The sequence below is a fragment of the Sus scrofa genome, chromosome 14 (genome assembly GCF_054392235.1).
Source record: "Sus scrofa isolate SSC_HxYL_T2T_F1_AM1 chromosome 14, Sscrofa_HxYL_maternal_Yorkshire_Landrace_v2.0, whole genome shotgun sequence".
Lineage (NCBI taxonomy): Eukaryota > Metazoa > Chordata > Mammalia > Artiodactyla > Suidae > Sus > Sus scrofa.
The window spans coordinates 47247884-47262115 of NC_139396.1; the positions used below are offsets into that span (position 1 = coordinate 47247884).

Sequence of the window (14232 nt, forward strand, 5' to 3'; positions counted from 1 at the left end):
CTAATAGTCTTTCCTTTTTGGTGCTGAAATTTCAAGTGGTTTAACCCTTGTTTCTTAGTCTGACCTCTGTTTTCTTCTTTTTTTTTTACAATGGTCACTTATGTGTGTAGTTAATAAAGTAACATCAAATGAACACAGGAGATTGGCATCCTTAATAAGAACAGACATGACATGATACTACACATCAGGGAGGTTTATCCAAAAAAAAGCAGCATCAGAAAGGCTATTGTGGAGTTCCCGCTGCAACACAGTGGGTTAAGGATGGGCACTGCTGCAGCCGTGGCTCTGGTGGCATGTGGCCAAAAAAAAAAGGAAGAAAAAAAAGGCTGGCACTACTCTTCCTCCTGCATCCCAGCCGCAATTCCTCCCAAGGATGACACCGCTGATGTCACCACAGGGAAAAACAAAGTTTGTTTTAATGGTACCTGGCCCCCTCCCCTTGTTCTGCCAAAAGAGTCCACTTCTTTGACCCTGACAGCCTCTTCTTCCAAACCACGGGAGCCTAGCAAGGGACTAACACATGTTGACAAGATGCACTTGAATCAAAATTCTACCGAAGCTGTACAGGAGAAAACTGACAGAACACTGTACACCATCTATCATGGAAAAAACAAAAATCATTAAAAAAAAAAAATCCTACCAGAGGATTTCACCTCTTACCTGAATGCTGAAGAAAGGTGTTCCAATTAAAGGTGGCGTTCGGCACGGTTGCAATTCCTGGGCCAAAGGGAAGAGAGGAGAAAGTTCATGTTGTTGAGACAGAACCCGTTTTTTTCCGTTGACATTTAAATAACCGTCATGCTCAGTTCTTGTAAAGAACTCAACAGTCTGAGGATCTGGCTGAATTCTCCTTGATCCCTCCAAGCCCATGAGGCTTAAAGGGCGCCCATGGAGAAGAGATCCATCACTTTCACCCCCAGCTTCTGTTACTGGGACAGACTGTCCCCAGGTCACAGAAAGTTTGCGTTCCTAGTTCCTAAAAAATGCATTTGGGTGAGAGGTGTCTGAACCATTCCCAACTAAGCTCTAATAAAAATCACACAGAAATTATGTCTGTATTTAAAATGCCTCATCTCATGGCAGGGATAAATAGCAAGGTCCTATGATAGAGCACCGGGAAATATGATCCATTATCCTGAGGTGAATCATAATGGAAAAGAATATTAAAAAGAATGTTTATATACATATAATTGAATCACTTTGCTGGCAGAAATGCATAAAACATTGTAAGTCATTTTTCTCTGAAAAAAAAATGAACATTTTAAGAGTCTGAAAGCCTAGAGGCAACATTGAACGGATTCTCTTGAAGGGGGAGGAGGTGGGATGGGCTGAGAGGGTGGGGTTAGTAGACGCAAACTATCCCATTTAGAATGGATAAGCAATGAGGTCCTACTGTACAGCACAGGGATAGACCGTGATGGAAGATGATATGAGAAAAAGAATGTGTGTATGTGCATCCCTAGGTCACTCTGCTGTACAGCAGAAATTGGCACAACATTGTATATAAACTATACTTTATTACCATTATTTATTTTTTTGTCTTTTTGCCATTTCTTGGGCCACTCCTGCAGCATATGGAGGTTCCCAGGCTAGGGGTCTAATTGGAGCTGTAGCCGACGGCCTACACCAGAGCCACAGCAACTCAGGATCCAAGCCGCATCTGCAACCTACACCACAGCTCACGGCAATGCCGGATCCTTAACCCACTGAGCAAGGGCAGGGATCGAACCTGCAACCTCATGGTTCCTGGTCGGATTCGTTAACCACTGAACCACAACGGGAACTCCAACTATACTTTAATTTTTAAAAAGTCAAAAAAAAAATGGATTCTCTTGAGAGCAGAAAAGAACTGAAATTTTATAGCATGTAAATCACATCATCTAACCACCTCTTCAAGGCACCTCTGAGCTTGCCGTTCACAGTGACTGGTACGATGCCAGCTAGGTAAGGAGTGCTTACCCACACCTGCCCTGGACAGCCTCTGGAATGGAGAGTGGGGATGGTCCCCAAAAAGCCTAAGTCCTATTAAGCTGGTTGATTCCTCCAATTCATCCGGCTGAAAACTGACATGCACAGAGGTTAATCGGGGTCTGACATGACTCAGTGTGTGGGTGGGAGAGGCTGTGCCCCAAATGCAGCATCAAAGCCTATGTTTTTCCTGCTGCACCAGCGTTTTCAGTGGCTCTAAACCAGGCCACGGCAGATGCATGGGTGGTCCAACCCTCAGGCTGCCCTGACTCTTCCCCCTTTTATACATTCTGAGTCAGCGCAGCTTTTTTTAAATGGGGGCTCCACAAAAGAGTGTATTCAATGAGTGATTCTGCTGCTATAAGCATCCTGGGAACCACTAGCACATTTATTTTTATTTTTTTTTCATTTTTTTATTTCCCCAATACATTACTTTTTTTCTCTACCGTACAGCATGGTGACCCATTTACACATACCCATAGCACATTTATACCTCAGCAACATGACCTGGATAAGGTGGCCTTGAACTCGTGGCCCTGGGTTCAGCACTGGTTCTCACCTCAGCTTGGAGTGAGCTGTGTTCTTTGGAACCACTGTTTCCCTGATTTCTACCATGTGGGTCCATGGTTTTGCTATCTGGGTTTAGGAGAAGCTCAGGGTCTCAAGAAAGGATGTTGGAGGCCACCACGGGGCAGGACTAGGGGAGGGAGGGCAAGAAGGGCTGGAGATGGAGGCAGAGGGTCCTGGGTGCCCCCAACTCAATTCAACTTAAATGAAGTTCATCTTTTTCCTTTTGTCAACATACCACTGATATTGGTGGTATGTGTACTTCTGTTAAGTGACTGTATTTTAAATTACACTTTTACTTTTTTATTTTTATTTTTTGTACAGTCGCACCTGCAGCACATGGAAGCTCCCAGGCTAGGGCTCTGACCAGAGCTGAAGCTGAGGCCTATGCCACAGCCACAGCCACGCCAGATCAGAGCTGCATCTGTGACCTACACCGTAGCTTGCAGGAATACCAGATCCTTAACCCACTGAGCAAGGCCAGGCAGGGATTGAACTCACATCCTCATGGCTACTAGTTGGATTGTTAATCTGCTGAGCCATTACAGGAACTCCTAAATTACTCTTTATAATGTTCTCCTATTTACCTTTTATCTTCGTGTTAGAAAACAAAAGTGTACCTATTCTGCTATTTTTAACTGAATCCCAGACATCTTATTATTATTTGGGGAAACAAATGCTTCAATATTTCAGTACATGTCTCTAAAAGATAAATACTCCTATTTTTTTCAAGTATACTTAAAAATTCTTACCTTGATTCTGGACATAGATCTTACCCCTAGCGTGTGGCTTTGGAAAAGAGGGAAGAAAGAACAACAACAAAAAAAAAAAGAAGTCAACTGGACAATCCATTACCATTGCTTTTTAGAAATAAAATGAAGGCCATTAAAAAAAAATCCTCTTGGAAGACATTGCAAAGAATCATCTATACAGCCACTCACAGACTAGTTACTTTGTAAGAGCAAAGAGTCACTTCTGCTTTTAATGGGGGGTAGCCCATTAAAAATACAGCATCTCTAAGGTAAGAAGCACAAAGAAAGATGTCCCTTAAATCAGGCATAATGCAATGTTACAAATTTCTAGTAACAATGTTAGCAGAAAAATTCTGAAGCTCAGAGAACATGCCAGGGATGGAGCCCATCAGGTGCACATCCGGAGCTGAAGCTGAAGGTAGAAGTTTTGGGGAAACAAATGCTTAAATAGAGAGAGAACACCCCCCCCCCAACTTTGGAGAAGAAAGGACAAGAGGGAAGGGGAGGAGGGGATGGGGAGGAGGGAGGAGGAAAGGAGATGAGGAGGAGGAAGAAAAGGAGGAGGTGAGGTGGAGACAGAGGAGAAGGAAGAAGAAGAAAGGAAGATGGAGGAGAAAGAGGGAAAGGAAAGATGGGAATGGAGCAGGAGGAGGGGTACCCAAATGCTGCAAAACAAGAGAAGAGGCCCAGGAGACAGATTCTTCCAGGATATGAGTGGCTTGGTCTCAAGAACCCTATAAGGACCTCCCCAAATGCCTCTTTCACATCAAGGGACACAGTGACACCTGCATGACTAATCTAGATACCTGTCCCCAGATATAAACTTACTATTCCTAGTGGTGTTTTTTGGTGGAACTTCACAAAACTACTAGAGAGAAAATGAATCCATTTCTTGGGGTCATTTTGAAGTGGTGTCATATATACTTTTAAAATCAGGTTTGGACCCAACGGTGGAGCAGAGTGAAAAATCCACTGTTGACATGGCGGCAGGTTCAAGTTGGTGCTGAATTTCTCGAGAGTGATAAAAAGCTATGGTCATTTTGATTTAAAAAAAAAAAAAAAAAGTCTGAAAAGGGGCCTCTTTTGGCCAGGTAACCTAAATATCAGCTCCATGCATTGAAATGAGTGGCCAGCACAGAAAACTCACCTCCTCGCTCTCTCTACTTGAATGTGTGGGGAGGGCTCCGGGTGGTCCTTAGGGTGACCGGGAGCCTGTGTATTGCGTGTGGTCAGCCGATCCACTATAACCTGCAACCTGGAATCAGTTTTATGTTTTGGGGAACAACCTAGAGGTGAAGCAGTCCCACCAAGGGATGGATGGGGGGAAGAGGGAGGTCCTCTGCCTTCTGCCTGGTGGATGGGAATGTTGTGGGAGGGGCAGAAACCCACCATCCGAGGACTGCTGAATGCAAGCTGGTACAAAGACCTGAGTCTTGCTCTGGTTTTGCTTTTGACTTTAGAGTTAACTTTTTTTTTTTTTTTTTTTTTTTTTTTTTTTTTTGAGGGCCGCACTTGCGGCATATGGAAGTTCCCAGGCTAAGGGGCAAATTGGAGCTGCAGCTGCTGGTCTACACCACAACCATAGCAATGTGGGATCCAAGCTGCATCTGTGACTTATACCACAGCTCACAGCAATGCCAGATCCTTAACCCACTGAGTGAGGGTAGGGATTGAACCCGCGTCCTCATGGCTACTACTCAGGTTCGTTACCACTGAGCCATAGCAGGAACTTCCGAATTACATTTTATATTAACCGTCAGAAGCACCTGAGGCCACTGAAAGACATAAGTACCCTCCTCAAGTCACCATAGAGCTGGAATGCATTCCCTTTCAAAATGCCCTTAAATCTTTCAGCCATTTTGAGTTTATTTTGGTGCATGGTGTGAGGGTGTGATCTAGTTTCATTGCTTTGCACTCAGCTGTCCAGGTTTCCCAGCAATGCTTGCTGAATAGACTTTCTTTTTCCCATTTTATGTTCTTGCCTCCCTTGTCAAAGATTAATTGACCATAGGCATCAGGGTTTATTTCCGGGTTCTCTATTCTGTTCCATTGGTCTGTCTGTCTGTTTTGATACCAGTACCACACTGTTTGGATGACTGTGACTTTGTAATATTTCTTGAAGTCTGGAAAAGTTATGCCCCCTGCTTGGTTTTTGTTTCTCAGGATTGCTTTGGTGATTCTGGGTCTTTTGTTGTTCCATATAAATTTTTGGATTGTTTGTTCTAGTTCTGTGAAAAATGTCATGGGTAATTTGATAGGGATTGCATTGAATCTGTAGATTGCTTTGGGTAGTATGGCCATTTTTACAATATTGATTTTTCTAATCCAGGAACATGGAATATCTTTCCATTTCTTTACATCTTCTTTGATTTCTTTGATTAAAGTTTTATAGTTCTCGGCATATAGGTCCTTTACCTCTTTGGTCAGGTGTATTCCGAGGTATTTGATTTTGTGAGGTGCAATTTTAAAAGGTATCATATTTTTGTATTCCTTTTCTAATATTTCATTGCTGGTATACAGAAATGCAGTTGACTTCTGAATGTTAATCTTATATCCTGCTACTTTGCTGAATTTATTAATCAGTTCAAGTAGTTTTTTTCAAACTCCTAGAAGAAAACATAGACAAAACACTCTCTGACATCAACATCATGAATATTTTCTCAGGTCAGTCTCCCAAAGCAATAGAAACTAGAGCAAAAATAAACCCATGGGACCTCATCAAACTGAAAAGCTTTTGCACAGCAAAGGAAACCAAAAAGAAAACAAAAAGATAACTTTCAGAATGGGAGAAAATAGTTTCAAATGATGCAACTGACAAGGACTTAATCTCTAGAATATATAAACAACTTATACAACCCAACAGCAAAAAAGCCAATCAATCAATGGAAAAATGGGCAAAAGACCTGAATAGACATTTCTCCAAAGAAGATATACAGATGGCCGGCAAACACATGAAAAAATGCTCAACATCGCTGATTATTAGAGAAATGCAAATCAAAACTACCATGAGATACCACCTCACACCAGTCAGAATGGCCATCATCAATAAATCCACAAATAACAAGTGTTGGAGGGGCTGTGGAGAAAAGGGAACCCTCCTGCACTGTTGGTGGGAATGTAAACTGGTACAGCCACTATGGAGAACAGTTTGGAGACACCTTAGAAATCTATACATAGAACATCCATATGACCCCGCAATCCCACTCTTGGGCATCTATCCGGACAAAACTCTACTTAAAAGAGACACGTGCACCCGCATGTTCATTGCAGCACTATTCACAATAGCCAGGACACGGAAACAACCCAAATGTCCATTGACAGATGATTGGATTCGGAAGATGTGGTGTATATATACACAATGGAATACTACTCAGCCATAAAAAAGAATGACATAATGCCATTTGCAGCAACATGGATGGAGCTAGAGAATCTCATCCTGAGTGAAATGAGCCAGAAAGACAAAGACAAATACCATATGATATCACTTATAACTGGAATCTAATATCCAGCACAAATGAACATCTCCTCAGAAAAGAAAATCATGGACTTGAAGAGACTTGTGGCTGCCTGATGGGAGGGGGAGGGAGTGGGAGGGATCGGGAGCTTGGGCTTATCAGACACAACTTAGAATAGATTTACAAGGAGATCCTGCTGAGTAGCATTGAGAACTAAGTCTAGATACTCATGTTGCAACAGAAGAAAGGGTGGGGGAAAAACTGTAATTGTAATGTATACATGTAAGGATAACCTGACCCCCTTGCTGTACAGTGGGAAAAAAAAATATCCTATGGGATGGTCCAATGCTGAACTTTCACTTAAAAAAAAACAAATAAATAAGTAAAATGCCCTTAAAATAGCAAGCCTCCCCCCCCCCACAAAAAGCTTCAAAAATCGCTTCTTTACTAGTTAAAAGAGATGTTAACTTTCGTGGGGGGAAATGGCTGATGGCAACCATTTGGAATTAGAAATTGAAGCTCAAAGCCCTAAAATATTCATTTAGTTTAATTATAATTTCACCGGAAAACTGAAGAAATTGTATTGGACTGCAGCGCAAGCTAAGGGCACCTCTTCTTTAACCAGCCTAACCAGCCGTAAGCTGAAAACATTGGCTCAAAAAATGTCTATAAAAAGGACATTGAAGCACCATCAAAAATATACCTGGACGTAAAAAAAAAAAAAAAAAAAAAGCAAAAAATACATATATACCTGGATGGCATTTTAACTTTAAAGTTAATATAAGTGTTTGACAAAAATAGATTCAATATAATTCTATACAAATTCAATTCATGAAGGTCAGGCAAAATGGAGTTTAGAGTCTTGTGACTGTTAGCATTAGAACTATGCCATGTAATCAGAAATATATAAACCTCAAACACTCCTTTCAAGAATATTCCTTTGGGCACAAACCAAACTTAATTCATTAAATGGGTATCTCAACTCTATAAACAGAATAAATTGACTCCGTGTGGAAATGTCTGGATTTATCTGCTCATCTTTACCTATCTCTGAGGATTATTCCCCCCCAAATCTATTGAAACCCTCAAAAATATAAGTATCAAGTCCTAGACAGACATTTGAAATGTGTCGTAAGCTGTATTCAAAGATCTTACCCAAGCAAATCAAGAAAAGAGAGTCACAGTATAAAAGAAATCTGAACCTGGGTTATTTTTAATCATTTTAAGAAAAGAGATATGGCAAATACCAATGGGCTTGTATTGATTTCGAAATCATTTTCTATATTAAAATGTTCTAAATACAAATTAGCTTTTGTTGCTCAGTATTTATTGTTGTTTCACTTGCCTTGGCATAGCATGATTCAAAGCCCTTACATATATCATTCCCCTCGCAAGATTAGCTCGCTGATGCATAAAATGAAAAAGAAGACTCTGTGTGTGTGTGTGTGTGTGTGTGTGTGTGTGTGTGTGTGTGTGTGTGTGTGTGTATACAGGCAGGATGGGTGAAGAAGGATTCTCCATTTTTTGGTGTGTGTCTTTTTAGGGCCACACCCACAGCATATGGAGGTTCCCAGGCTAGGGGTCGAATTGGAGCTGCAGCTGCCAGCCTGCACCACAGCCACAGCAATGCCAGAGCCGTCGGCAACCTATAGACCTACGCCACAAATCTCAGCAACGCTGGATCCTTAACCCACTGAGCGAGGCCAGGGATTGAACCCTAGTTCTCATGGGTATTAGTCGGGTTTGTTACCACTGAGCCACAACAGGAACTCCAGGATTCTCCATTTTTAAAGTCTATGAGAACCCATGACAATTCGACCCACTACCGTATATAAAAAGCCAGTGCTCTGTTGGTTAGACGCCTATTAATATATGTGACTTTGCAACAGACCCAAATGTTCATTTATGCTTTATAATGGAGCAGCAGACAGATGGTAACAACAAAAAGATTTCCCATTCTTTGATTAAGATAACCCCCTGACATTAAATTTTCCGCAAGTGGAAACCACAATAAGTATTATTTTTTTAAATCGATGCACAATTTCACCCTCTATGGGTGGCACAAATACTAACTTTAATTTTGAAATGACAGGACAACATCCAAGGATGGCTTTGTTAAACATCCTTTGAAAATAGTGACAAATCGCTTAAAAGAAATCATGGCCCATAAATATAAAGCTCTCAAAGTACGTCACAAAACACAGAGAAATTTGGGAACTTTTCAGAGGACATGGATCTCTTCTTTTCTCCCTTTTCTCTTTCTCCTTAGAAATATGTTTTTAAGCAAGGAAAGAAAATAATGCTCAAAACATAACAAGGCAGGGGGCACAACTGGGCCACTGACTTCCTGCAATTGGATGAGACAGAGATGTTTCAAGAAAATGGAAAAAAAAAAAATCCACAAATGAGATGAATAGGAACTCCAAAAACTGAATTGGGATCTTGTTCTATGGGATAGGATGTGGAGCAAGTCCATAAAGATGAAACTAAACAACCAAGCAAACAGAAAAAACCCTGGGCTAAATCGAGGGATCGCGGGTAACACTTAATCTAATCCAGCGACTCAAGAAACAAATGCCAATGTGAAAATTCCCAGAAAGACTTTTTTAAAGTAGTTAAATCTATGGAGGGAGTTCCTGCTGTGGTGCAATGGGATCACTGTGGCATCTCTGCAGTGCCAGGACACAAGTTCAATCCCCAGCCCGGCACAGTGTGGCAACTATGGCTCAGATCTGATCTCCGGGAAGTCCATATGCTGCAGGGTGGCCAAAAAAGATAAATGAACAAACAAAATCTATGGAGCAGATAACATGGAATGATTGCTGGGTTTTTTTTTGTTTGTTTGTTTGTTTGTTTTTATGTCTTTTGTCCTTTTAGGGCCACACTGGCGGCATATGGAGGTTCCCAGGCTAGGGGTCTCTTTGGAGCTGTTGCTGCCAGCCTATGCCAGAGCCACAGCAATGCCAGACCTGAGCCACATCTGCAACCTACACCACAGCTCACAGTAACGCCAGATCCTTAACCCACTGAGCAAGGCCAGGGATCGAACCCACAGCCCCATGGTTCCTAGTCGGATTCACTTCTACTGTGCCATGACAGGAACTCCTGATTGGTGATTCTATTCAAAAGCTTCCTCTGCCTTAGTGACTGTATGAACGAGAAGCAGGGCTTCCAAATATTTCCAGAAGTTTGTGCCCCAGGTCATAGGAAAGGGTAACTGAGAATCTGTGTTCTCTGGAATTGATGAGTTTTCCATCCTTTGAGTTCCTGTGAAACGTTTCAATTTCCAGTTATCTCATGGAGGGAAAAAAACACAAAGCACATTTGCAGTCCTATCAAGAAATGTCTGGGAGTTCTCATCGTGGCTCAGTGGAAACGAAACTGACTAGCATCCATGAGGACACAGGTTCAATCCCTGGCCTCACTCAGTGGGTTAAGGATCCAGCATTGCTGTGAGCTGTGGTGTAGGTTGCAGATGTGGCTCAGATCCTGCGTTGCTGTGGCTGTGGTGTAGGCAAGCGGCTATAGCTCCAATTCGCCCCTAGCCTAGGAACCTCCATATGCCTTGGGTGCATCCGTAAAAAAGATAAAAAGTAAAAAAATTAAAAAAAAAAAAACCAAGAAGAAATGTCCTAAGAAAGCCCATCTTACTAGAAGTTATTAAAAATGATTAGCTTCCTAGGATTCAATCAATCCCTGGAGTTTCTCTTACAGGGGATTTGTGGGGAAGGGCCAGCCTACAGACTAAGGAGTCCAAAGATGAAACAGAGGACCCGTGTGTTGTACAGTTTCCATTACAGAAGCAACTATAATAAAAGATGCAGTCTCGCAACACTGTAAACCCAGTCTACTTCAATAAAAATTAAATAAAGAGGCAGTCTGTGCAGCTCCTACCCCTGTCAACATGATTTCCGGAGAGGAGCCGAGAGCAATGGGCCATGCAGGAAGCAGCAGCAGCAATGGTAAGTAATTGAGGGGGACAGTGTACTTCAGCAATTCCGGGGTAAGTAGGTCATTTCAGCATAGAAGAACACTGACACCTGCACTGGCCTTAAGAGCTCACCTGTGCCACCAACCACACGTGACTGCCAATGAAATGACTTGCTTTCTGCATTTCAATGTTCGACAGACCTTTGCTGAGTAGATGTACACCACGAAAAGTAAAATTACACATTAGTATTGCCTAACACAACTGCTTCCAGAAAGTTTTTTTTTTCTTTTTCTTATCTTTTGATGGCAGCACCTGCAGCATATGGATGTTCCCAGGCTAGGGGTCATTGGAGCTGCAGATGTCAGGCTACCCCACAGCCACAGCAACACTGGATCTGAACCTCATCTGGAACCTATGCCGAGGCTGTGGCAATGCAGGATCCTTAATCCACTGAGCAAGGCCAGGGATTGAACCCATATCCTCACGGAAGCTATATCAGGTTCTTAATCCACTGAGCCACAACAGGAACTCCAGAAAGTTATTTTTCTTTAACACGTGCAAACCCAAGGTAGATCAATGAGGTTTAAAAAGGCAATGACTCCAAAGTTTCCAAGTTTCAATCATCATCATCATCATCATCATCATCACTGAAAAGTAACAGGAGTTCCTGCCTTGGCAGAGTGGATTCAGAATCCTACTGCAAGACAAAAAACAAAAAACAAAAAACAAAAAACCCATTGGAGTTCCCATGGTGGCACAGTGGAAATGAATCTGTCTAGGAACCATGAGGTTGCGGGTTCAATCCCTGGCCTTGCTCAGTGGGTTAAGGATCCAGCGTTGCCATGAGCTGTGGTGTAGGTCGGCAACTACAGCTCCGATTAGACCCCTACCCTGGGAACTTCCATATGCCGCAGATGCAGCCCTAAAAAGACAAAAGACAAAAAAAAAAAAAAAAAAAAAAAATCCTGCTGCAGCGGTTTGAGTTCCTGGGGAGGACACAGGTTCAACCCCCAGTTAGGTGCAAATGCAGTGGGTTAAGGATCCAGTGTTGCTGAAGGTCACAGCTGCGGCTCAGATTCAATCCTTGGACCAGGAACTTCCATATGCTGCAGGTGGGGCCATAAAATAAAAAATATAAAATAAATAAAAGTAACAATACCAGGAAGCTTAGCTTAGCAGTGACCTCAGCAAAGTGTACCCATGTACTGTGTTGGTTACCACTGTGCTTTTCTGAACTAGATAAACCATGTCATGCACTATTTATTCAAACCCAAGATTTTTTTTAAAATAGCTCATAAACAAATATTTGAATTTAGAAAAAGTCCCCTTAGCTGAGTGAGTACTTAATAGAAAAAAGCGTGTCAACAGTGCAATTAAATTTTGCATAGGCCTGTGGGGTTTTGAACCCAATGGAGACAAGTTAAACAATAATCAGTACTTCTGCAGAGAGAAAAGCCTTCAATTAAGATATACATATACCTAATCTGCTTTTAATTATTTTGGTGAAATAGTTACATATTCTGGTAAAAATCTGGTGAATTTAGAGAAAACACTCTAAATGTGGACTAGAATTAGAAGTGCCCACCTTTGCATTCTGAATGGCTATTACACACTGTAGTAAGAAATTAAAAGTCTTATTTGAATTAGCTTTGGTTTGGTTTTGTTTGCTTGTGACATGTGGAAGTTCCCTGGCCAGGGATCAAATCTATGCCACAGCACTGACCCGAGCTGCAGCAGTGATAATGCCGGATCCTTAACCCACTGCACTACAAGACAACTCCTAGACCAGTTTTAAATTACTATAATACAATGGAGTTTCCACTGTGACTCAGCCAGTTAAGAACCCATGAGGAGGCAGGTTCGATCCTTGGCCTTGTTTAGTGGAATAAAGATCTGGTGTTGCCGCAAGCTGCAGTGTAGATCAGAGAAGCAGCTCGGATCTAGTGTGGCTGTGGCACTGTATCTCCGATTTGACCCCTAACCTGGGAACTTCCATATGCTGCATAAAATATGTCTAGTGGTATCAATCCATCTGGAAACTGGATTCAACCATGCTGACAATCAATCAAACCATCACTCAATCCTACATAAAAAGCCCAGTAAAAACTTCAGACACTATATGGGAAGCAAATCTGAACACCTGAAACTAACACAACATTATAAGTATATGTGTAACTGTTTTACTTTGCTGTACACCTGAAACTTACTCAACATTGTAAATCACCTCTATTCCAATAAAATTAAAAACCAAACAAAACTTTGGACACTAAGCTTGGATAAGCTTCCCGGGCTGGCAAAACTCTGTGCTCAGATCAGTAACTGGAGGTTAAAGTGATCAAAGTTCGAAAACCAAAGGGTTAAATGTCTTGGTTCCCCCCAGGGAGAGGGCAATGGTGTCTCTACCTTTGGCTGGTTTTAGTCTGTATCCTTTCCTAGTAATAAACCACAACCATGAACATAATAACTCCGAGTTGGTTTTCAGTCCTTCAGGCACATTCTCATACTTGAGGGTGTTTGTGGGGACTCCCAAACTTGCAGTTGGTGTCAGAAGTGGGGGCAGTCCTGGGGACAGTACCCTTACCCTTATCCTTTGCAGACTGGCTAACTCCAGAAGGTGAATTTAAAATATATGTATAGGAATTCCCATCATGGCTCAGAAGAAAAAACATCCATGAGGATGCAGGTTTGATACCTGGCCTCACTCAGTGTGTTAAGGATCCAGCGTTGCTGTGAGCTGTGGTGTAGGTTGCAGACACAACTCGGATCTGATGTTACTGTGGCTGTGGTATAGGCTGGCAGCAGCAGCTCGGATTCAACCCCTAGCCTGGTACCCTCCATATGCCATGGGTCTGGGCCTAAAAAATATATATATATTTATATATATATACACACATATATTTTTAAAAACTGATTTTCCTTGTTCTACTTTTAAAAATGTGGCTACTAAAAAATTTTAAATTATATCCATGGCTCACCTTTGTAGGTTGCCTTGTATTTCTGTTAAAAATACTGGTATCGGGAGCGTCCCTGTGTTTTTATTTTTTTATTTTTATTGTTTTTTATTTTTACTGCTGCAGCTGCAACTATTGGAAGTCCCCAGACTAGGGGTCAAATCAGAGCTGCAGCTGAGGTCTACGCCACAGCCACAACCATGCCAGATCCAAGCCTCATTGCAATCTATGCCACAGCTTGCAGCAATGCTGGATCCTTAACCCACTGACTGAGGCCAAGTATCGAACCCACATCCTCATGAATACTATGTCGTGTTCTTAACCCACTGAGCCACAATAGAACTCCGTGTGTCTGTTTTTAAATAAATCAAGTTGGAGAAAACACAAGTTTTAAGCCAGCTTTTATGCTCAAAAACTACATAGATTTATCTACATAGATGCTACATGAAATCACAAAAGCAATAAGAAGCAAAGGCCATAAATTTGGGATTACTGGAATTTGATTCTGGTTTGATAATAATTAGGTAAGATTAACTAAACTACTACCTGAGCCAAACCTGCTCATCAAAAATAAAGAATACAGAATTAGAAACAAAAACTGGCAGTTT

At 41.8% G+C, this 14232-nt stretch overlaps 1 protein-coding gene across 6 annotated transcripts in view; it reads right to left on the reverse strand.

The window, feature by feature from the left end:
* GLT1D1 (glycosyltransferase 1 domain containing 1) overlaps nucleotides 1-14232 on the reverse strand; it is a 129574-nt gene that overhangs the window by 71066 nt on the left and 44276 nt on the right. For 5 of the 6 annotated variants that reach the window (XM_084994332.1, XM_084994333.1, XM_021072863.2 and 2 more), the window contains exons 5-6: nucleotides 3288-3324; nucleotides 661-717 (exon numbers count right to left, since the gene is read on the reverse strand). In XM_084994332.1, coding sequence (XP_084850458.1) covers nucleotides 661-717; nucleotides 3288-3324 — 94 coding nt within the window. Of the gene's footprint in view, nucleotides 1-660; nucleotides 718-3287; nucleotides 3325-5702; nucleotides 5889-14232 lie in introns of those variants that run through there. The other variant, XM_084994335.1, reaches the window with a different exon arrangement.